This window comes from Eubalaena glacialis, chromosome 5 (genome assembly GCF_028564815.1).
Source record: "Eubalaena glacialis isolate mEubGla1 chromosome 5, mEubGla1.1.hap2.+ XY, whole genome shotgun sequence".
NCBI lineage: Eukaryota > Metazoa > Chordata > Mammalia > Artiodactyla > Balaenidae > Eubalaena > Eubalaena glacialis.
Genome location: NC_083720.1, coordinates 18,764,105 through 18,785,693, shown reverse-complemented (window position 1 = coordinate 18,785,693; position 21,589 = coordinate 18,764,105). Strand labels below are relative to the sequence as shown.

General features: G+C 35.2%; 2 protein-coding genes across 4 annotated transcripts in view; one reads left to right on the top strand and one right to left on the bottom strand.

Annotated features, from left to right (window-relative positions):
- Positions 1–21,589, top strand: part of AFG2A (AFG2 AAA ATPase homolog A) — a 334,710-nt gene that overhangs the window by 257,411 nt on the left and 55,710 nt on the right. For 2 of the 3 annotated variants that reach the window (XM_061192006.1, XM_061192004.1), the window contains exon 15: positions 16,199–16,363. The exons of the other annotated variant lie outside the window; for it this stretch is intronic. In XM_061192006.1, coding sequence (XP_061047989.1) covers positions 16,199–16,363 — 165 coding nt within the window. The remainder of the gene's footprint in view (positions 1–16,198; positions 16,364–21,589) is intronic. 3 annotated transcript variants of the gene reach the window in all.
- On the bottom strand, positions 13,242–13,871 carry LOC133092572 (peptidyl-prolyl cis-trans isomerase A-like). The gene is made up of 2 exons (XM_061192007.1): positions 13,764–13,871; positions 13,242–13,696 (listed from the first exon to the last, which is right to left on the bottom strand). Exons 1-2 carry the CDS (start codon positions 13,830–13,832, stop codon positions 13,271–13,273), a joined length of 495 nt encoding a protein of 164 aa, XP_061047990.1. The 5' UTR covers positions 13,833–13,871; the 3' UTR covers positions 13,242–13,270.

Sequence of the window (21,589 nt, the reverse complement as noted above, 5' to 3'; positions counted from 1 at the left end):
GTTAGAACCTATTGCTTAAGTGTAATTGATCTCTAACACATTCCTGTCAACTCTTTCTGCCTTTCTAAAATGTTTTGTATATGCATTAGGTAAATATTGCTGGTTTTATCTCATCAAATGAGTGGCTTTTAGTATCACAGCATCCATCAAGTTGCAATTTTATTCTCAACTCATCCTTAAATTATTAAGTTAGCACTTATTAAATATTTTGTCATCTTTTCTACTACTGTCTTAGCCCACTGATTGAGACTTACTGTATTTAGTTCTTTGTATGTTGACTTTTCTCCACTTTTAAAGTGTAAGTTCTTAACGACTAGGTCCGAGTCGTATGCTTGTTTGTATTGCTCATAGTGCACAAAAAAGTAACTCAAGTTGGTGTTTTAAATTTACTTTTAAAATATCACGTGGGCAGTTAAAATTTTGTTATTCAGATTTTGTAAAATCTGTTTCTCTTTTCTGATTTCTATTCAGCAGGTATTTCCCCCAACTTAAGTACAATTTATATACTTTCTCATTGCCCTAAAAGCTTAATTACCAAATAATATAAGGCAGAGTGTTCCTTGCAGGGGCTTGCATGGTTTTTGCTAAATATTGCTTATTTTATTGGTCTCTAAAGCTGTTCTTCCTTCAGTCTAATTATACTTTTAAAGATTATTAAATTTCATAGAAGATATTAAGAAATCGTATTCCTGAAACATTAAGAATTTCAAGACTTAAAAAGATAGTAGCTAAAGTGAAATAAGCCAGACAGAGAAAAACAAATACCATGTGGTATCATTTATATGTGGAATCTTAAAAAAAAAAAAGCCGATTTCATAGAAAGAGAACAGAATGGTGGTGGCCAAGGGCAATGGAGGTGGGGGTATGAGGACATGTTGGTCAGAGGGTACAGACTTTCAATTATAAGAAAGTTTTGAGGATTTAATGGACAGCATGGTGACTATAGTTAATAATATGGTATTATACACCTGAAATTTCCTGAGAGTAGACCTTAACTGTTCTCACCACACACACACACAAAGAGTTAACTAAATGTGAGGTGATGGATATGAACTTGATAATAATTTCACAATGTAAATGTATATCAAATCATCACATTGTACACTTTAAATATATACAAGTATATTTGTTAATTTTCCTCAATAAAACTGGAAATAAATAAATTTAAAGATAACAGCAAAATTCAAAGATATAAAACATTTCTGTCCCAGCAAATTGGACAACGTAGAAGAAATGGACAAGTTTCTAGAAACCTACAGGCTGCCAAAACTGAGTCAAGAAGCAGCAGATAATTTGAACAGACCAATCACTAGAAGTGAGATAGAATCTATAATAAAAAAAACAAAACAAGACAAAACAAAACTCCCTGCAAACTAAAGTCAAGGACTGGATGACTTCACTGGGAATTCTACCAAACACACAGAGAATTTATACTTATCCTTCTCAAACTATTCCAAAAATTGAAGAGGAGGGAACACTCCCAAATTCATTCTGTGAAGCCACCATCACCCTGATACCAAAACCAGACGAAGACACTAAAAAAAAGGAAAATAACAGGCCAGTATCTTTGATGACTATAGATTCAAAAATCCTCAACAAAATATTTGCAAACAGAATCCAACAGTACATGAAAAGGATCATACACCATGATCAAGTTGGTTTCAGTCCAGGGTCACAAGGATGATTCAACATACAGAAATCAGTTAATGTGATACACCACATTAACAAAAGGAAAGACAGAAACCACATGACCATCTCAACAGACACAGAAAAAGCATTTAACAAAATTCAACATCCATTCGTAATAAAAACTCTTACCAAAGTGGGTATAGAGGGAACATATCTCAACATAATAAAAGCCATTTTTGACAAACCCACAGTCAACATAATACTCAAAGGTGAAGAGCTGAAAGCCTTCCTGCTCAATTCAGGAACTAGACAAGGATGCCCACTCTCCACTTCTATTCAGCATAGTACTGGAAGCCCTAGCCACAGCAGTCTGACAAGAAAGAAGAAATAAAAGGTATCCAAATTGGAAGGGAAGAGGTAACACTCTCACTATTTGCAGATGATGTGATACTCTATGTAGAGAACCCTAAAGTCTCCACATAAAAACTATTAGAATTGATAAACAAATTCAGCAAGGTAGCAGGATACAAGATTAACATACAGAAATCTCTTGCATTTCTTTACACTAACAATGAAATATCAGAAAGAGAAAGTAAAAAAAAAAAAAAAAAAAAAAATCCCATTTAAAATCACGTCAAAAATAAAATAAAATAAAATACTTGGTAATAAACTTAACCAAGGAGGTGAAAGACCTATGTGCTGAAAACTATAAAACATTGATAAAGGAAGTTGAAGATGATTCAGAGAAATGAAAGCTATCCCATGCTCTTGGATTGGAAGGATTAATATTGTTAAAATGGCCATATTACCCAAAGCAATCTACAGATTTAATGTGATCCCTATCAAAATAGGGACATTTTTCACAGAACTGTAACAAATAACCCTAAAATTTACATGGAACCACAAAAGACCCAGAATTAATTGCCAAGGCAATCCTGGAGACATAACCCTTCCAGACTTCAGACTATACTACAAAGCTACAGTAATCAAAACAGCGTGATAGTGGCATAAAAGTAGACATATGGATCAATGGAACAGAATAGAGAGCCCAGAAATAAACCCACACACCCACAGTCACTTCATCTATGACAAAGGAGGCAAGAATGTACAGTGGAGAAAAGACAGTCTCTTCAACAAGTGGTTCTGGGAAAGCTGGACAGCTACATGTAAATCAATGAAATTTTAACACTCCCTCACACCATATACAAAATAAACTCAAAATGGTTTAAAGACCTAAATACAAGACATGACATGTAAAATTCCTAGAAAAGAACATAGACAAAACATTCTCTGACATAAATCGTAGCAATATTTTCTTAGATCATTCTCCCAAGGCAAAAGAAATAAAAGCAAAAATAAACAAATGGGACCTAATCAAACTTAAAAGCTTTTGCACAGCAAAGGAAACCCTCAACAAAATTGAAAGACAACCTATGGACTGGGAGAAAATATTTTCAAATGATGTGACTGACAGGGGCTTAATATCTAAAATGTAAAAACAACTTACACAGCTCAATATCAAAAACAACCCAGTCAGAAAATGGGCAGAAGACCTGAATAGACATTTTTCCAAAGAAGACGTACAGATGGCCAACAGGCACATAAAGAGATGCTCAGCATGGCTAATTATTAGAGAAATGCAAATCAGAAAACACAAAAAACATTTCCAGGACTTCCCTGGTGGCGCAGTGGTTAAGAATCCGCCTGCCAATGCAGGGGACATGGGTTCGAGCCCTGGTCCGGGAAGATCCCACATGCCGAGGAGCAACTAAGCCCGTGCGCCACAACTACTGAAGCCCGCGCACCTAGAGCCCGTGCTCCGCAACAAGAGAAGCTACTGCAATGAGAAGCCCGCTCGCCGCAACTAGAGAAAGCCCGCGTGCTGCAATGAAGACCCAACGCAGCCAAAAATAAACAAAATAAATAAATTTATAAAAAATAAACACACACACACAGAGCTAGGATCCCACATTTAAAAAAACATTTCCAGAAGTCAGCTATGTTCATCTCTAGGCTGAGTAATGTGTATCAGCAGCATGAAAAGATTTAATAAATACAGGCATGTTCTATGGCCTCCTCTCTTAATGATTCCTTTATCAGATTCCTATTGAAGAGAGCAAGCCTATTTCTATAACTTCTCCCTTCTCTATTACGAAAGGGCTATGAATTGAGCATTTCAGAGACTATGATAAGAAGCAGGGAGAGGAAGAGGCAAGTAGAGACTTGTTAAATAGTAATCCTGTTTAAACATTGAAATATAAATATAAATATAAATCAAGAATCTGTATTTTAACCTGACTTGTCTACCATTATTCTAATCTCGTGGTTTTAGAACATTTATCCGTTCATTCATTCAAAGAACATTAATGTCTACCATGTGCCAGGTATTAGGATCCAAAGATAACGAGCATTCTCTATATTCAAGGAGCACAGTCAAATACTGGGTAATTATACAGGAACAGTAACAGTGATAATAGCATCTAAATTGAAGCATGCATGCAATGTGCCAAGCACTGTGCTGAGCCCTTTATATAGATTATGTCATTTAATTCATAGGGTCATCCTCTGAGTAACTAGTACTGTTAAGGATTTTAAGGTACCAAGAGGTTTAAATTATTTATCTAAACACACAGCTAATACATGATGGAGCTAGAATTTTAACCCAGTTAGGCTGATCATTTTGCCCTCACTTTTTTTTTTTTTTGACATTTATAAAATTTATTTTGGTAAAATATTAATAACATAAAATTTACCAATTTAGTCATTTTAAAGCACACAGGTGGCATAAAATATATTCACATTGCTCTACAACTACTGCCACCATCCATCTGCAGATATTTTTCATCTGCAGATCTTTTTCCATTTCCCCCAAATAAACCTCCATACACATTAAACAATAATTTTCCATTCCCCCACTTGGTTTGCTTCCACCTTTTGTGTATTGTGAATAATGATACTATGAACATGGGTGTACAAATATCTATTAGAGTCCCTGTTTTTAATTATTTTGGGTATATACTCCAAAGTGGAATTGCTGAATCAAAAGGTAAAAGTCAATTTAAAATTTTTTTCACGACCACCACATTGTTTCCGTAATGGCTGCCCATTTTACAATACATTCCAACCAACAGTGCACAAGGATTTTCTGTATATCCTAACACTTGTGATTTCCTGTGGTTTTGTTTTAATGATAATGGATGTACATGGTATCTCATTGTGGTTCTGATTTGAAACTCCTTAGTGATTAGTAATGTTGAGAATATTTTCGTGCGATTATTAGCCACCTGTATACATCTTTGGAAAATTCATTCTTTTGCGCATTTAAAAAATCTGATTGTTTCATTGTTGAGATGTAGGAGTCATTTATATATTTGGATATTAACCCCTTATCAGATATATGATTCGATAGTGTCTTTGGTGCACCTTAAAAAAATATTTATGTATTTCAGCTTATCTGTTTTTCTTTTGTTGCCTGTACATTTGGTGTCATAACAAATTATTTCTAAAGCCAAGGTCATGAAGGCTTTCCTGTATTTTTTAACAGTTTAACTGTTTTAGCTCTTATGATTAGGTCTTTGATCCAACTTAATCATTTTTTTAATAAAATGTAAGGTAAGGATCCACCTTCATTATTTTCCATGTGGATATCCAGTTTCCTCAATAAGATTTGTTGAAAAGACAGTCCTTTCTTCAATGACTGGTCTTTGTATCCTTTTCAAAAATCATATGACCACATTAGTGAGGGTTTTATAAGGGGCTCTCCATTCTGTTCCATAGGTTTATGTAACTCTCCTTGGATAAGTAACACAGTGTTTTGATTGATGTAGGTTTTTAGGAAGTTTTGAAATTTGGATGTGTGAGTCCTCCAACTGTGTTCTTCTATAACAAGATTGTTTTGGCCATTCGGCGTCCCTTGAAATTCCTTAAGAATTTTAGTCTTCTAACTCTACAAAAAGTGCTATTCTCACATTTGAATCTGTGGATTGATTTGTATAGTTTTGACATCTTAACAAAATTAAATCTTCCAACCTTTGAACATAGATGTCCTTCTATTTGTGTCTTCTTTAAATTTTTCAATTTTGCCCTCACTTTTAACCTGTATGCCAAATTACAAGTTATACAGTACTCAGAAGAGTTATAGAAGGTTGTATAAAAGAGAAGACTTTTAAGCTGAAACTTGAACAAGAGGCGGAGCTTACCTGATAGGCTATGAGATAAAAGCATTCAGAGCAGAGAGAGAGTTATGTGTGAGAGCAAGGATGCAGAAAGCAGCGTGGAGTTTGGCTAACTGAGAGTGCTTAGAGTTCTTGGAGCCACAGGGTGAAAAACGAAAAGTGCCTGCAGTTAAGTTGGGATAGTTACACCAAAATTATAGAAGCTTGAAATATTATGCTTGAATTTGACTTTTTCCCTTGAGGTGCCCTTAAATGGTTAGAAAATAGGAAGTTACAGTATTTGCAGTTACAGTGATCACTTTAGCAGTGATGTAGATAGAGAGGGAGAAGAAGGAAAGAGTAAGACTGCAGGCAGGAAAAACAACTAGCAAGGTAGTTATGGTATTCTAGACAAGAGATTATGTTAGCATGACTTCATTGAGTAAACGTGTATTGAGTGCCTTGAATGTGCCATTGCTGAGTTTACAGTGTTGAATAAAAAAATATGATACCTGCCATTACATACTGCCTGCGATCTATTGGGAAAGACAGACAGGAAACAAACAAATATATAATAAAGAAGATGGAATAGAAGTAACAGTTTCAAGAGAGATTTAAGAGGTAGCATTAACCACACCTATTAATCAGTTGAATTTAGAGTGAGAGAGAGATGCCTAAAGTCCAGGGTTTCTTTGAAATAAATCAGAGCTGTTACCAAGGATCCACCTCTCCCCCTAGTTTCTGGAACTGTTTTCTCCATGAATCATGATATATTGATATGTTTTCATTAGAGTAAAATGTAAAGGCTCAGTGCTGCTTTTCTTTATAGAAGAAAGACATTCCCTGCACTCACATACACACCCTTGTTGATCATTTTATTTATTTCTTTTAAAGGGGGTAAGCAAATTATGTTTTTTGAACACCAACCTGTGCCAGACACAGTGCTAGATGATCTACATACATCATTTCCCGTAATCCTTCTAAAAACCTTGTTGATCATTTTAAATGAATGAGAGCCAACGGAACCTGATTTTTCAAAGTGTCTGTTTTAATGCTTTGGTATGAACAAGTATTTCTCTGCTAATTAGATTAGGACATTGATAGAACATAAAATTACAAGTGTTGAACTTCAGAATTTATAAAAAAAGAAAAGGTAGCCCTTTAACTGTGGTATAGGATTGGATCAGTAAGAATACATAACATGAAATATCAGAAATGCTTTTGAGTTCATTTTGTAAAGGTCAGAAGAAGAAAAGGTAGTAGTATTAGTTTAATTAAGTAGTGTAACTACTAAAATTGTAATAACACATTTTCAGTAAAGATCATATAATGTAATCAGGCATTGCCTTGAGTAAGATAATATATGGAATTGGGTCTAGAAGGCCCATTTAAAAGGTCACCTAATACAGTAATTCTTACTGTGAGGTGCACAAGCAGATTTCACTTGAACTCAATGGAATTATTTGCAGAATTGTGTGGGGATGTTTTCTCATCTTGTATATTTTGAGGGAAATTCTTGTCAGAAGTACATAGGCCTCTCTGATTAAAGAACCACCATCACTTTCACACATGAGGAAACTGATGCTGTGAGAGGTATAGAGACTTCCCCACGGTCTTGAATAAGTCCTCTTGAAAAGGCAGTTTGCCCGACAGTTTTTAAAATAGAGTTAATGTAAGGCTGCAGTGTCTATGACCTTGCAGCCAGAAGCGTTCAGAGTGTTAGGAAGCCCGGGCTTGTTTCTTCATTAGAATTGTCATATGGTGATTTTAAAATATCAGAACATGCCATCATTCAGAATACATTCTTTCACCCTAATATTGCAGAACAGTATCTTTAAAGAAATTCTAGGAAGGGTGTTAACTCATTCAGGATTTTACAGGAAGGAAAGCTCTTTCCTACCTTTTTTTAAGCTAACTTTCACTGACAAGATCAAGCCAGAAAAAGCCTAGCTGGCTGTTGGCCCAGACAAAGTTGTAATGGTTGAAGTGTCCTCAACCTGCATTGCCCGGGGACAGCTACAACTTGGGGGGTGGGGGGGGGGGCACAGATGCGTGCTGAGTGTTGTTCCAGTGCCTTAGATGATGCGTGCGCTCTGTGTCCTTTGCTGTGTTGTTCTTGCAACTATTAGAAAGGAAATTTTAAAATAGCCTAGAATGACTAGTTTTCCCAGAAAGGTGAAAAGGATAACCTCAACTTTAAAAAACTAATCAAGCCATCCGCAGCTGTATCCCCAGCAGCTAAAACAGAGCCTGGCACAGAGTAGCTGTGTAATAATTTTTTTGATGAAAGAAATATTTAAATTTATTGTGTTACCTGTGTCATATTTCAGAACAAGAATTTTTTTTTCTTTGTCCATTGATACTGAGTATCATATTGTACTGGCAAGATAGTAAAGTAAAAAAGGTATGATTCAATATTCAGAGACCTCCTGATTTCAGTTCAATTTCTGTCATTTATTGCATGATCTTGGGCCTCATTTTCTTTTTCTTAACGGGGGTATAACAATATCTAATTCACAGAATTTAGAGTCACATTAAATGAAATACACTATGTGAAAATTGCTTTATAAATTCTTAAGAGCTATATAAATATTAATGTTATTCATCTTAAATAATATTTTTAATAATTTGAAAAAATATGTTTACTGGTATCATCCTAATTTCCTAAATCCTGTATTTATTTGTTTTAGGTAGGGAAGAAGTGATCCCCATGATTGAAATACAGTTTTGAATTCTATGATAAAGTACATTTCAAGGAAGATGATCATGCATCCTTTCTACCTAATGAACTAATGTTAGGTGTGGGGAATAGTCTGAAAATAATCAAAGCATTCATTTTTAAACAAAGGCACTGTATTTACTATGCATTTGTTAATTGCCTTTTTGCTGGCTAATTTGTACATGACTTAAGAATTAATAGATATTTGATAAATGCTCAACATGTCCTAGGTATTGTGATATGTGCAAAAAGTATACAGCAGCGTTTTTCAAAGTGGAAATGTAATATTAGCTTTTGAGATGTTCTGTGATTAGAATTTGGGATAGAATTTCTATCTGCTACTGCAGCTCTCTCTTGGAGATTTTTCATACCCATTAGTATCGGCTCCAAAAATTCCTGCATATAGAAACCTGTTTAATTTTGTTTCTACCCAGTGTTTCCCTAACTTATTTTAACAAGAAAATCCTTTTTTTCATTATATCTGCTAACATTTACCCAAGCATTTTATGAAACACCTGTATAAGATATATGGTATGGACTCCATGAGTTTTAACGTTCTGTTTGGAACTCTAAACATAACTATAAGGTAATTTAAAAAAAGAAAAGAAAAGAGGGAGAGAGAGTCCAAGAAAATAATCTTTTCAAAAGAGAAGATCTGAAGACATCTCTAATGCCCTTAAGTTTACTGATGTATAATACTGAGAACCTAACAAATGCAAGTTTAATCAACTTTATTTAGTTATAATTTACATACAATAAACTGCATCAACTTAAAGTGTACAATTCAGCTAATTTACATATATACTATATGTAAACCTGTGAAGCCACCTCTGCAATCCAGATGTACTAGAACATTTCAGTCAACCTAAAAGGTTCCTTTTGCTCCTTGGCAATCCATCTTTCCCTCTACCCCAGGCTCCAAACAACCACTTGTCTGCTTTTTATATAGATTAAATTGAATTTTTAAGTATCTTATATAAATGGAATTTATAGTATGTATTTTTCAATGTCTGGTTTCTTTAACTCAGCACAATGATTTTGAGACTTGTGCATGTTATTGTGTGTATCAGGAGTTTTTCTTTTTTATTGCCGAGTGGTATTCTATTATGTATAAATACATATTTTGTTCATCCATTCATGAATTGGTAGACATTTGGATTATTTACAGCTTGGGGCTATTGTGAATAAAGCTGCTATGAACATCTATGTACAGATCTGCATGGCTATACGTTTTTGTTCCTCTCGGATAAATACCTAGGAGTAGAGTAGCTAGGTTGTTATGGTGGGGAACTTTCTAAGGAACTGCCAGTTTTCCAAAGTAGTTGTACTGTTTTATGTTCCCATTAAGAGTGTAAAAGTTCTAGTTTCTCCATATCCTTATTCAGTCTTTGGTGTTGTCAGTGTCTTTAGTTTTAGTCATTCTTATGAGAAGGTAATGATATCTCATTGTGGCTTAAATTTGCATCGATCTGATGACCAATGATTCTGAGCAGCTTTTTACTCAACACTTACTTGCCAACCCTATAGCTTCTTGTATCTGAATCTGTTCAGATTTTTTGCCCACTTTCTACTGGGTTATTTATTTTCTTATCACTGAATTTTAAGTGTTCTTTTTATATTTGGATACAAGTTTTTTGTCAGATATAACTATTGTGAATATTTTATCCCAGTCTGTGGCTTGCCTTTTTATCTTCTTAAAGGTATCTTTAGAAGAGAAGAAGGGTTTATTTTTATAAAGACCAGTTTATCAATTTTTTTCTTTTATACTTCTAGAATTTTGTAGTTTTAGCTCTTACACTGAGATTTATGATCCATCTCAAGTTAATTTTTGAGTATAGGGTGAGGTAGGGGGTCAGTGTTCATTTTAAAAATATGAGTAGTTGTTGAGCATCATTTCTTAAAATACTTTCCTTTCCTCATTGAATGCATTAATAATAAAAAATCAATATGGATTCTGTTCTATTAATCTTTCTATTCTGTTCCTTATTCTGTTCTATTAATCTTTTATTTCTGTCTTCTAGACCTTATCACACTATCTTGTTTCTCTATTAGCATTGTAAGTTTTGAAGTCAGTTAAGTCCTTCAACTTTGTTCTTTTTTTAGGTTGCTTTCACTATTCTCAGTCATTTGCATTTCCATATAAATTTTATAATCAGTTTGTCACTTTTTTAAAAAGTCTTTGTGTAATTTTGATTGGAATTGCATTGAGTCTGTAGATAAATTTGGAAAGAAAGAATATCTTCATAATTCTGAGTCTTCCAATGAACATGGTATATCTCTGTTTAAATAGGTCTTGTTTAATTTCTCTCAACAGTGCTCTGTAGTTTTCAATGAAGCATTCTTTTGTTAATTTTATTCCTGTCTTTTATATTTTTTATATATTTCCATAAAGTGGATTTTTTAAACTTCATTTTCTAGTTAGTTTGCTGCTTAATACATTTTTTCTAATATTAAACTTGTATCCTGTAATCTTGCTATTAGTTGTTTTGTAGATTCCTTAGGAGTTTTATATAAACTCTCATGTTATCTGCAAATGAGGATAGTTTTACTTTTTACTCTTCCAAGTTCTATACTTTCTTCCCCCCATACCCTCCCTACTCTGGTTTTACCTTATCGCAAAGGCTAGTATCTCTATTATAATGATTGGTGAAAGTGGTGAGTTTTTTACCTTGTTCTTGATCTTAGGTAGAAAACATCGAATATTTTGACAATTAGGATGTTACCTGTAGGTTTTTTAATTTTATTTTATTTTAATTTTATGTATTTATTTATTTTTGGCTGTATTGGGTCTTCGTTGCTGTGCGCAGGCTTTCTCTAGTTGCGGCGAGCAGGGCTACTCTTTGTTGCGGTGTGCGGACTTCTCACTGCGGTGGCTTCTCTTGTTGTGGAGCACAGGTTCTAGGCACACGGACTTCAGTAGTTGCAGCACGCATGCTCAGTAGTTGTGGCACGCGTGCTCTAGAGCACAGGCTCAGTAGTTGTGGCTCACGGGCTTAGTTGTTCCGCAGCATGTGAGATCTTCCCGCACCAGGGATCGAACCCATGTTCCCTGCATTGGCAGGTGGATTCTCAACCGCTGTGCCACCAGGGAAGCCCTACCTGTAGGTTTTTGTAATACCATTTATTATATTGAAGAAGTTCCCTTCTATTCCTAGTTTGCTGAGAGTTTTCTTATCGTGAGTAGATCTTAAACTTTGTCATTTGTTTTTTCTGCACATATTAAATGATCATATTGTTTTTCTCCTTTATTCTGTTTACTGTGGTGAATTATATTCATTGGATTTTGAGTGTTAAACTAACCTTGCATTCCGGTGATAATTCTTACTTGGTTATGATGATTTATCCATTTTATATATTGTTAGATTCTATTTGCCAATGTTTTTAAAGGATTTTTAGGGCTATATTTATGAAGGTGTCATTAATCTGTAATTTTCAATTTTTGTAATATCTTTGTCAGGTTTTGGAGTAAGTATTATGCTGGCTTTATAAAACAAGTTGAGACGTGTTCCCTTCTCTGTATTCTAAAATGATTGTATAATTTTGATGTTATTTCTTCTTTGGTAGAATTCAGAAGGGAAATCATCTGGGCTTGGATTTTTCTTAACACATTTTTGACCAGAGACATATTAACAGCCACAGGAGTTAGTTTCTGCAAAAATCCCCCGGTCAGTAATGTGTTAGTGGAAAGGTTGGTTACGGTGGATTCAATTTTTTGATGAGTTCAGTTCCATTTTTAAAAATAAATGTAGGGCTATTCTGATTTTCTGTTTCATTTTGTGTCCATTTTGTACCTGAATTTTTCAAGAAATTTTCTTTTTATCATCATAAAGTTGTTTATAATATTTTATTTTTATCCATTTACTATCTTTAGGATCTGTAGTGATAACGCTTCTTTCATTTCTGATGTTGATGATTTGTTCTCTCTATCCTTGTTCAGTCTAGCTAGAATTTAATCAATTTTTTAAATCTTTGTAGAAAACTACTCTTGCCTTTGATTTTCTCTCTTGTTTGTTTCCCATTTCATTGATTTCTGCTCTCATGTTCGTTATTTCCTTCCTGTACTTACTCTTGAAACTTAGGTCATTGCTTTTAGACTTCTCTCCTACTATAAGCATTTAAAGTTATAAAATTGCCTCTAAGCACTGCTTTAACTGTATTCCACAAATCTTCATATGTTAGATTTTCATTATCATTCAACTTGAAACATTTTCTCATTTCCTTTGTGATATCTTCTTTGACCAGTGGTTTATTTAGAAGTATGTTGTTTAATTTCCAATGTGTTTGGGGTTTTCTTCTATGTCCTATTTTTATTCATGTCTAACTTACTCTTCTCATAGTCAGAGTTCTACTCTGTATGATTTCAATCCTTTTGAATTTGTTGAGTTTTGTGTTATGGCTTATCATATGGGCTGTCTTGGTGAATATACCAAGTGTACTTGAAAAGAATATGTGTTCTGCAGTTGTTGGGCATAGAGGCCTATAAATAAATATCAATTAGGTCAAGATGATTGATGGTCTTGTTAGATCCTCTCTGTCTCACTGATTTTTCTTTTTTTTTGGTTGTTTAGTTTTTATTTCATAACCATAAACTTAACTTTGCAATTCAGCTAAACTTGGAGGGGAATAAGGAAAATATGGAACCCAAAGAAGTGCAATGAGAGCACAAAGATTATAGTATATTTTGAGCAGATGGGGATGAAGGGGTGCTCTCCTGAGCTGCAGAAGGAATGGTCTGGTGGTTAAGATAAAACACAAGTCAAATTTATTATTAGATTTGTCCACAGTCAGCAATGGTGATCTTCTTGCTGGTCTTGCCATTCCTGGACCCAAAGCGCTCCATGGCTTCCACAATATTCATGCCCTCTTTCACCTTGCCAAAGACCACATGCTTGCCATCCAACCACTCAGTCTTGGCAGTGCAGATGAAAAACTGGGAACCGTTTGTGTTGGGGCCAGCATTTGCCATGGACAAGATGCCAGGACCCGTGTGCTTCAGGAGGAAATTCTCATCATCAAATTTCTCCCCATAGATGGACTTGCCACCAGTGCCATTATGGCGTGTGAAGTCACCACCCTGGCATATAAATCCCGGAATTATTCTGTGAAAGCAGGAACCTTTATAACCAAAGCCTTTCTCCCCAGTGCTCAGAGCACGAAAGTTTTCTGCTGTCTTTGGAACTTTGTCTGCAAACAGCTCCAATCTGTTAACATAGCTTTATGGATTGGATGAGCAGTCACTTCTTGGTTTCCAGGTCCCTTACCTCGAAGGAGACGCGGCCCAAGGGCTCGCCGTCGACGGCGATGTCAAAGAACACGGTAGGGTTGACCATGGTTGGGCAGCGCGGGAGGTTCCGGGGTGGCGGCGTCTGCAAAGCCCTGATTTGTTTTCTAGTTCTATCAATGCTAAGAGAGGAGTGTTAAAATCTCCTATTATGATTGTGGAATTATATATATTTATCTTTTTAAACCTGTCAATTTTTGCTTTATATATGTTGAGGCTCCATTATTAGGAACAAACGTATTAAGAAATATGAAGGTTCTGAGACTTCACCCTATTTGAAAGCTAACAAGTTAGTCTGCCACAATTTCATAGAATCTGGCAAAAGACTTGAGACTCCTGAGTCAGAGACAGAGGACAGTTTATTACTCACAGAATATCATCATTTTTTGCACCAGTTCCCTAAGAACTAAGTCCCACAGAGCAACCATATGAGGTTTCAATGTTTGTATTCTCTGTAGTGTTTAATGTATGGTCCCAGCTACATTTTCAGGATTTGGGGGTTTGTTGTTGTTGTTGTTGTTTTAGTTTTTATAATTAAAAGAAGTTCATGTCTAAGTTCTTATCTTCCTTACTTTCTGTATTCTATCACACCTTCTTTCTGGATACTTCATATTCATAAGTACACATATAGAAATGTGCTGTTTTTCACTCTTTATAAGTGAGTATCTCCTAAATATTCAAGGAGTGCTATTTCTGATTATGCCAGCAAGAAGAGTAATTTTTTTGGAGATGGAAGGAGTCTACATTTTTGGGGTATATCATTTCTAATCCTTTTTATTTCTTCCTGAAGATTCAATTTTCCATCTCATGTCATTTCCCTTCAACCTAAAGAACTTCCTTTAGCATTTTCTGTAATGCAGATCTACTGGAAGCAGATTTCCTTGGTTTTCTTTTATCTAAAAATGACTTTAATTTTTCCTTCGTTATTGAAGAGTACTTTCACTGGGAATAGAATTCTGGGATGACATTTTTATTCTTTCAACATTTTAAAGATGTTGTTCTACTGGTTTCTGCCCTCCATTGTTTTAATTGAGAGTCATTGGTGATTCAGTCATTGTTCCCTGTATTCGCTCTGGCAGCATTTAAGATTTTATCTTTGGTTTTCAGCAGTTTGACTATAATGTGTTCATGTATGGTTTTCTTTGCATTTATTTTGTTTGAAATTCACTGAGCTTCTTGATTTTGTGAATTTATGGTTGTTTACCAATTTGGGGGAATTTTCAGCTTTTTCTTCAAATATTTTTTTCTACCCCATCTTCTCTTTTCTTCCCTTACTGGACTCTTATTAGACCTTTTTTTGTCCCACAAGAATGATCTTTGCTTGTAAACCTTACCATTTCACCTGCCTACTTAAAACCTTCTAGTGGCTTCTCATTGCAAATAGAATGCAGTCCAGACTCTTCACCATGTTGTTTAAGACCTCATAATCTGCCTGTGACTATCTCTCTAACCTCATTTCCTACGTCTTTTCACTTTATTCACTCTTTCTACCACAGTGGGTTTTTTCTGTCTCTGGAACATGCCAGTCATCTGTGCCTTTGTACTTGAGGTTTCTTTTACCTTGAATGCTCTTTCCCAGATCTTTGTATGGGTGTCTCCTTTGGATATCTGCATAAGTTACCTCCTCAAAGAGGCTTTCTCTGACTACCCCAACTAAAAGCTGTCCCATCCCCTCAAAGCACACACACATACATGCACACTTTTGACCCATATCTCTCTTAATAGCTTTATGGAGATATAATTTACATACCATAAAATTCATCCACTTAAAATATAGAATTCAAAGGTTATTAGTATATTCACAGACGTGTAACTCTCACTATAGTCAATTTTACACTTATCTATCTTATTCATGCTGTTTCCTAGTACCAAGAACAAACTCTGGTATATAGTACAGCTCAATAGTTTTTTCTGAATAGATGACTTCATTAGCTCTAAGATAGTTCAGGCATTCGCCTTCAATAAAATATTAGGGAAGTTCATTTGACTGCCGTCAGCTCTAGAAGTATTCTTTGATCTGAGCTATGTTATTTTGTGGGCTCTCTGAAAACAGCTTAACCCATATTTGAAGAGTTATTGCAGGAAGTTACCAAAAAAACCCTTTTGATATGATGAATGCAAGTCATATACACATTTCCTTAAAAGACAGTAGTCATCTTTTACTGACCTGACAGTTGCTGAGGAGCAAAAAGCCTTTCAGAAATCCTGCTTTTCTATTTTCAAAAGTACTCTGACATTGTTTATTTGTTTGAATCTTTGAAATAGATTTTAGAATCTCTAGTACTTGTTTTATTTACTAATTATGATAATAGTGAGATATTCATGAGATTCTGGGCATCCTCTTGCCTTGGGTTCCTTCATATGGAATATCAATTCTGAGCTTGGTTAATCTTTGTTGCCCCTTCTTCTTTATAGGCCTTGATGCGGCCTGGAAGAATTGATAGAATCATCTACGTGCCTTTACCAGATGCAGCAACAAGAAGGGAAATATTTAATTTGCGGTTTCAGTCTATGCCAGTCAGTAATGATGTTGATCTGAATGAACTCATCCTCCAAACAGATACATATTCAGGAGCAGAGGTAAGATAGTTCCCCTTAAAATACCTTGGTGGGAAGAAAGCAGTGGCTTGGGGTCATTAGCAAAGAAAAGATTGCTTGATGCCAGCTGTTTTAAATAACTGTGTATTAAGTAATCTTAAAACAGGAAATACACTACATTGACAGGTAGTCATTAAATTAAATTGCATTTTACCTGGCCTCTATTATATTTCAATTGTTTTTACCTGGCTTATCTTATTTCTCAAAATGTAGTCTTCAGAGAAGCAGCATAATATAGTGGAGAGAACACTGGACTAGAAGTAGAAGATTCTTCTTTTGGGGCTTTTTGTTGTTGTTTTTTGTTTGTTTGTTTATTTTAACATCTTTATTGGAATATAATTGCTTTACAATGGTGTGCTAGTTTCTGCTTTATAACAAAGTGAATCAGTTATACATATACATATGTTCCCATATCTCTTCCCTCTTGCATCTCCCTCCCTCCCACCCTCCCTATCCCACCCCTCTAGGTGGTCACAAAGCACCGAGCTGATCTCCCTGTGCTATGCGGCTGCTTCCCACTAGCTATCTATTTTACGTTCGGTAGTGTATATATGTCCATGCCACTTTCTCACTTTGTCCCAGCTTACCCTTCCCCCTCCCCGTATCCTCAAGTCCCTTCTCTAGTAGGTCTGCATCTTTATTCCCGTCTTGCCCCTAGGTTCTTCTGACCATTTTTTTTTTTTTTTTTTTTTTAGATTCCATATACATGTGTTAGCATACGGTATTTGTTTTTCTCTTTCTGCCTTACTTCACTCTGTATGACAGTCTGTATGACTTCACTCTGTATGACAGTCCATCCACCTCACTGCAAATAACTCAGTTTCGTTCCTGTTTATGGCTGAGTAATATTCCATTGTATATATGTGCCACATCTTCTTTATCCATTCATCTGTTGATGGACACTTAGGTTGCTTCCATGTCCTGGCTATTGTAAATAGAGCTGCAATGAACATTTTGGTACATGACTCTTTTTGAATTATGGTTTTCTCAGGGTATATGCCCAGTAGTGGGATTGCTGGGTCGTGTGGTAGTTCTATTTTTAGTTTTTTAAGGAACCCTCCATACTGTTCTCCATAGTGACTGTATCAATTTACATTCACACCAACAGGGCAAGAGGGTTCCCTTTTCTCCACACCCTCTCCAGCATTTATTGTTTGTAGATTTTTTGATGATGGCCATTCTGACCAGTGTGAGATGATATCTCATTGTAGTTTTGATTTGCATTTCTCTAATGATAAATGATGTTGAGCATTCTTTCCTGTATTTGTTGGCAATCTGTATATCTTCTTTGGAGAAATGTCTATTTAGGTCTTCTGCCCATTTTTGGATTGGGTTGTTTGTTTTTTTGAAATTGAGCTGCGTGAGTTGCTTGTATGTTTTGGAGATTAATCCTTTGTCAGTTGCTTCATTTGCAAATATTTTCTCCCATTCTGAGGGTTGTCTTTTCGTCTTGTTTATGGTTTCCTTTGCTGTGCAAAAGCTTTTAAGTTTCATTAGGTCTCATTGGTTTATTTTTGTTCTTATTTCCATTTCTCTAGGAGGTGGGTCCAAAAGGATCTTGCTGTGATTTATGTCACAGAGTGTTCTGCCTATGTTTTCCTCTAAGAGTTTTATAGTGTCTGGCCTTACATTTAGGTCTTTAATCCATTTTGAGTTTATTTTTGTGTATGGTGTTAGGGAGTGTTCTAATTTCATTCTTTTACATGTAGCTGTCCAGTTTTCCCAGCACCACTTATTGAAGAGGCTGTCTTTTCTCCATTGTACACTCTTGCCTCCTTTATCAAAGATAAGGTGACCATATGTGCATGGGTTTCTCTCTGGGCTTTCTATCTTGTTCCATTGATCTATAATTCTGTTTTTGTGCCAGTACCATACTGTCTTGATTACTGTAGCTTTGTAGTATAGTTTGAAGTCAGGGAGCCTGATTCCTCCAGCTCCGTTTTTCTTTCTCAAGATTGCTTTGGCTATTCGGGGTCTTTTGTGTTTCCATACAAATTGTGAAATTTTTTGTTCTAGTTCTGTGAAAAATGCCAGTCGTAGTTTGATAGGGATTGCATTGAATCTGTAGATTGCTTTGGGTAGTAGAGTCATTTTCACAATGTTGATTCTTCCAATCCAAGAACATGGTACATCTCTCCATCTATCTGTATCATCTTTAATTTCTTTCATCAGTGTCTTACAGTTTTCTGCATACAGGTTTTTTGTCTCCTTAGGTAGGTTTATTCCTAGATATTTTATTCTTTCTGTTGCAATGGTAAATGGGAGTGTTTTCTTAATTTCACTTTCAGATTTTTCATCATTAGTGTATAGGACTGCAAGAGATTTCTTTGCATTAATTTTGTATCCTGCTACTTTACCAAGTTCATTGATTAGCTCTAGTAGTTTTCTGATAGCATCTTTAGGATTCTCTATGTATAGTATCATGTCATCTGCAAACAGTGACAGCTTTACTACTTCTTTTCCAATTTGGATTCCTTTTATTTCTTTTTCTTCTCTGATTGCTGTGGCTAAAACTTCCAAAACTATGTTGAATAATAGTGGTGAGAGTGAGCAACCTTGTCTTGTTCCTGATCTTAGTGGAAATGGTTTCAGTTTTTCACCATTGAGGACAATGTTGGCTGTGGGTTTGTCATATATGGCCTTTATTCTGTTGAGGAAAGTTCCCTCTATGCCTACTTTCTGGAGGGTTTTTATCATAAATGGGTGTTGAATTTTGTCGAAAGCTTTCTCTGCATCTATTGAGATGATCATATGGTTTTTCTCCTTCAATTTGTTAATATGGTGTATCACGTTGATTGATTTGCGTATATTGAAGAATCCTTGCATTCCTGGGATAAATCCCATTTGATCATGGTGTATGATCCTTTTAATGTGCTGTTGGATTCTGTTTGCTAGTATTTTGTTGAGGATTTTTGCATCAATGTTCATCAGTGTTATTGGCCTGTAGTTTTCTTTCTTTGTGACATCTTTGTCTGGTTTTGGTATCAGCGTGATGGTGGCCTCGTAGAATGAGTTTGGGAGTGTTCCTCCCTCTGCTATATTTTGGAAGAGTTTGAGAAGGATAGGTGTTAGCTCTTCTCTAAATGTTTGATAGAATTCGCCCGTGAAGCCATCTGGTCCTGGGCTTTTGTTTGTTGGAAGATTTTTAATCACAGTTTCAGTTTCAGTGCTTGTGATTGGTCTGTTCATATTTTCTGTTTCTTCCTGGTTCAGTCTCGGAAGGTTGTGCATTTCTAAGAATCTGTCCATTTCTTCCAGGTTGTCCATTTTATTGGCATAGAGTTGCTTGTAGTAATCTCTCAGGATCCTTTGTATTTCTGCAGTGTCAGTTGTTACTTCTCCTTTTTCATTTCTAATTCTATTCATTTGAGTCTTCTCACTTTTTTTCTTGATAAGTCTGGCTAATGGTTTATCAATTCTGTTTATCTTCTCAAAGAACCAGCTTTTAGTTTTATTGATCTTTGCTATCATTTCCTTCATTTCTTTTTCATTTATTTCTGATCTGATCTTTATGATTTCTTTCCTTCTGCTAACTTTGGGGTTTTTTTGTTCTTCTTTCTCTAATTGCTTTAGGTGTAAGGCTAGATTGTTTATTTGAGATGTTTCTTGTTTCTTAAGGTAGGATTGTATTGCTATAAACTTCCATCTTAGAACTGCTTTTGCTGCATCCCATAGGTTTTGGGTCGTTGTGTTTTCATTGTCATTTGTTTCTATGACAGATGACTTCCTCTTTGATTTCTTCAGTGATCTCTTGGTTATTAAGTAGTGTGTTGTTTAGCCTCCATGTGTTTGTATTTCTTACAGATTTTTTCCTGTAATTGATATCTAGTCTCATAGCGTTGTAGTCGGAAAAGATACTTGATATGATTTCAATTTTCTTAAATTTACCAAGGCTTGATTTGTGACCCAAGATATGATCTATCCTGGAGAATGTTCCATGAGCACTTGAGAAGAATGTGTATTCTGTTGTTTTTGGAAGGAATGTCCTATAAATATCAATTAAGTCCATCTTGTTTAATGTATCATTTAAAGCTTGTGTTTCCTTATTTATTTTCATTTTGGATGATCTGTCCATTGGTGAAAGTGGGGTGTTAAAGTCCCCTACTCTGATTGTGTTACTGTCGATTTCCCCTTTTATGGCTGTTAGTATTTGTCTTATGTATTGAGGTGCTCCTACGTTGGGTGCATAAATATTTACAATTGTTATATCTTCTTCTTGGATTGATCCCTTGATCATTATGTCATGTCCTTCTTTGTCTCTTGTAATAGTCTTTGTTTTAAAGTCTGTTTTGTCTGATATGAGAATTGCTACTCCAGCTTTCTTTTCATTTGCATTTGCATGGATTATCTTTTTCCATCCCCTCACTTTCAGTCTGTATGTGTCCCTAGGTCTGAAGTGGGTCTCTTGTAGACAGCATATATACGGGTCTTGTTTTTGTATCCATTCAGCCAGTCTAGGGGCTTTTTGATACAGCAGCTTCCAACCAGTTATACACATCCCTGAACTTTGATTGCTTTACCCTATCAAATGGAAATGGTGTACAACTTGCCCTACTGTTTTCTCATAGAGATCATAAAAATGAGATTAAGATATCATGTAAGCACTCTGAAATACAAAAGACTTGGCAGAGAGATTTTATTATTATCTTTTAAGATTTGGGAAAATTATCTCAGTCTACAAAGATTCTCTCATAAAAACCATAAAAGGGACAGCCAGTCTGCCCTTAATAGTAAAAGTATACTCTCAACAAGAATAGCAAGACCTCTGTGAAAATATGAAAATTTTAAGTATGGCAAATAAATATTTTTTCTGTCCTTAGCAACTCTTTACTTAGGCTGTTTTTATTTACAGAATAAAATTGCATTAAACTATTTGTGCAGCTTTTCTACATGTATTTCTTAAGAAAAATTTGGACTATATATTCCTCAACACAGAAATGTCTTCTGAATACCACTGATATGGGTCTGTACTGGGAAATTAATACTTTCTTAAGTAAGAAGCTGTAGATTCTTTTCATTCTGAATTATCCAGCAGGCCGGCACTCCACATTCTGTTTTGCTTGCTATTATTTTTTATCTGTCTTCTGTAAAAACCAAAGAGATTAACACATAATAGCTCATTAGTGGTACTCAGAGAGTCTTGTAGGTAAATTTACATGTGGAATTGGATTTAGTATATCATGTAGTCATAGCTAATAACAACAACCA

Excerpts from the sequence above, each read along its gene's own strand:
- LOC133092572 (XM_061192007.1), bottom strand. The coding sequence starts at position 13,832 with ATGGTCAACCCTACCGTGTTCTTTGACATCGCCGTCGACGGCGAGCCC. Across the intron at positions 13,697-13,763 it reads TGGGCCGCGTCTCCTTCGAG|CTGTTTGCAGACAAAGTTCC; the intron begins GTAAGGGACCTG and ends AACAGATTGGAG.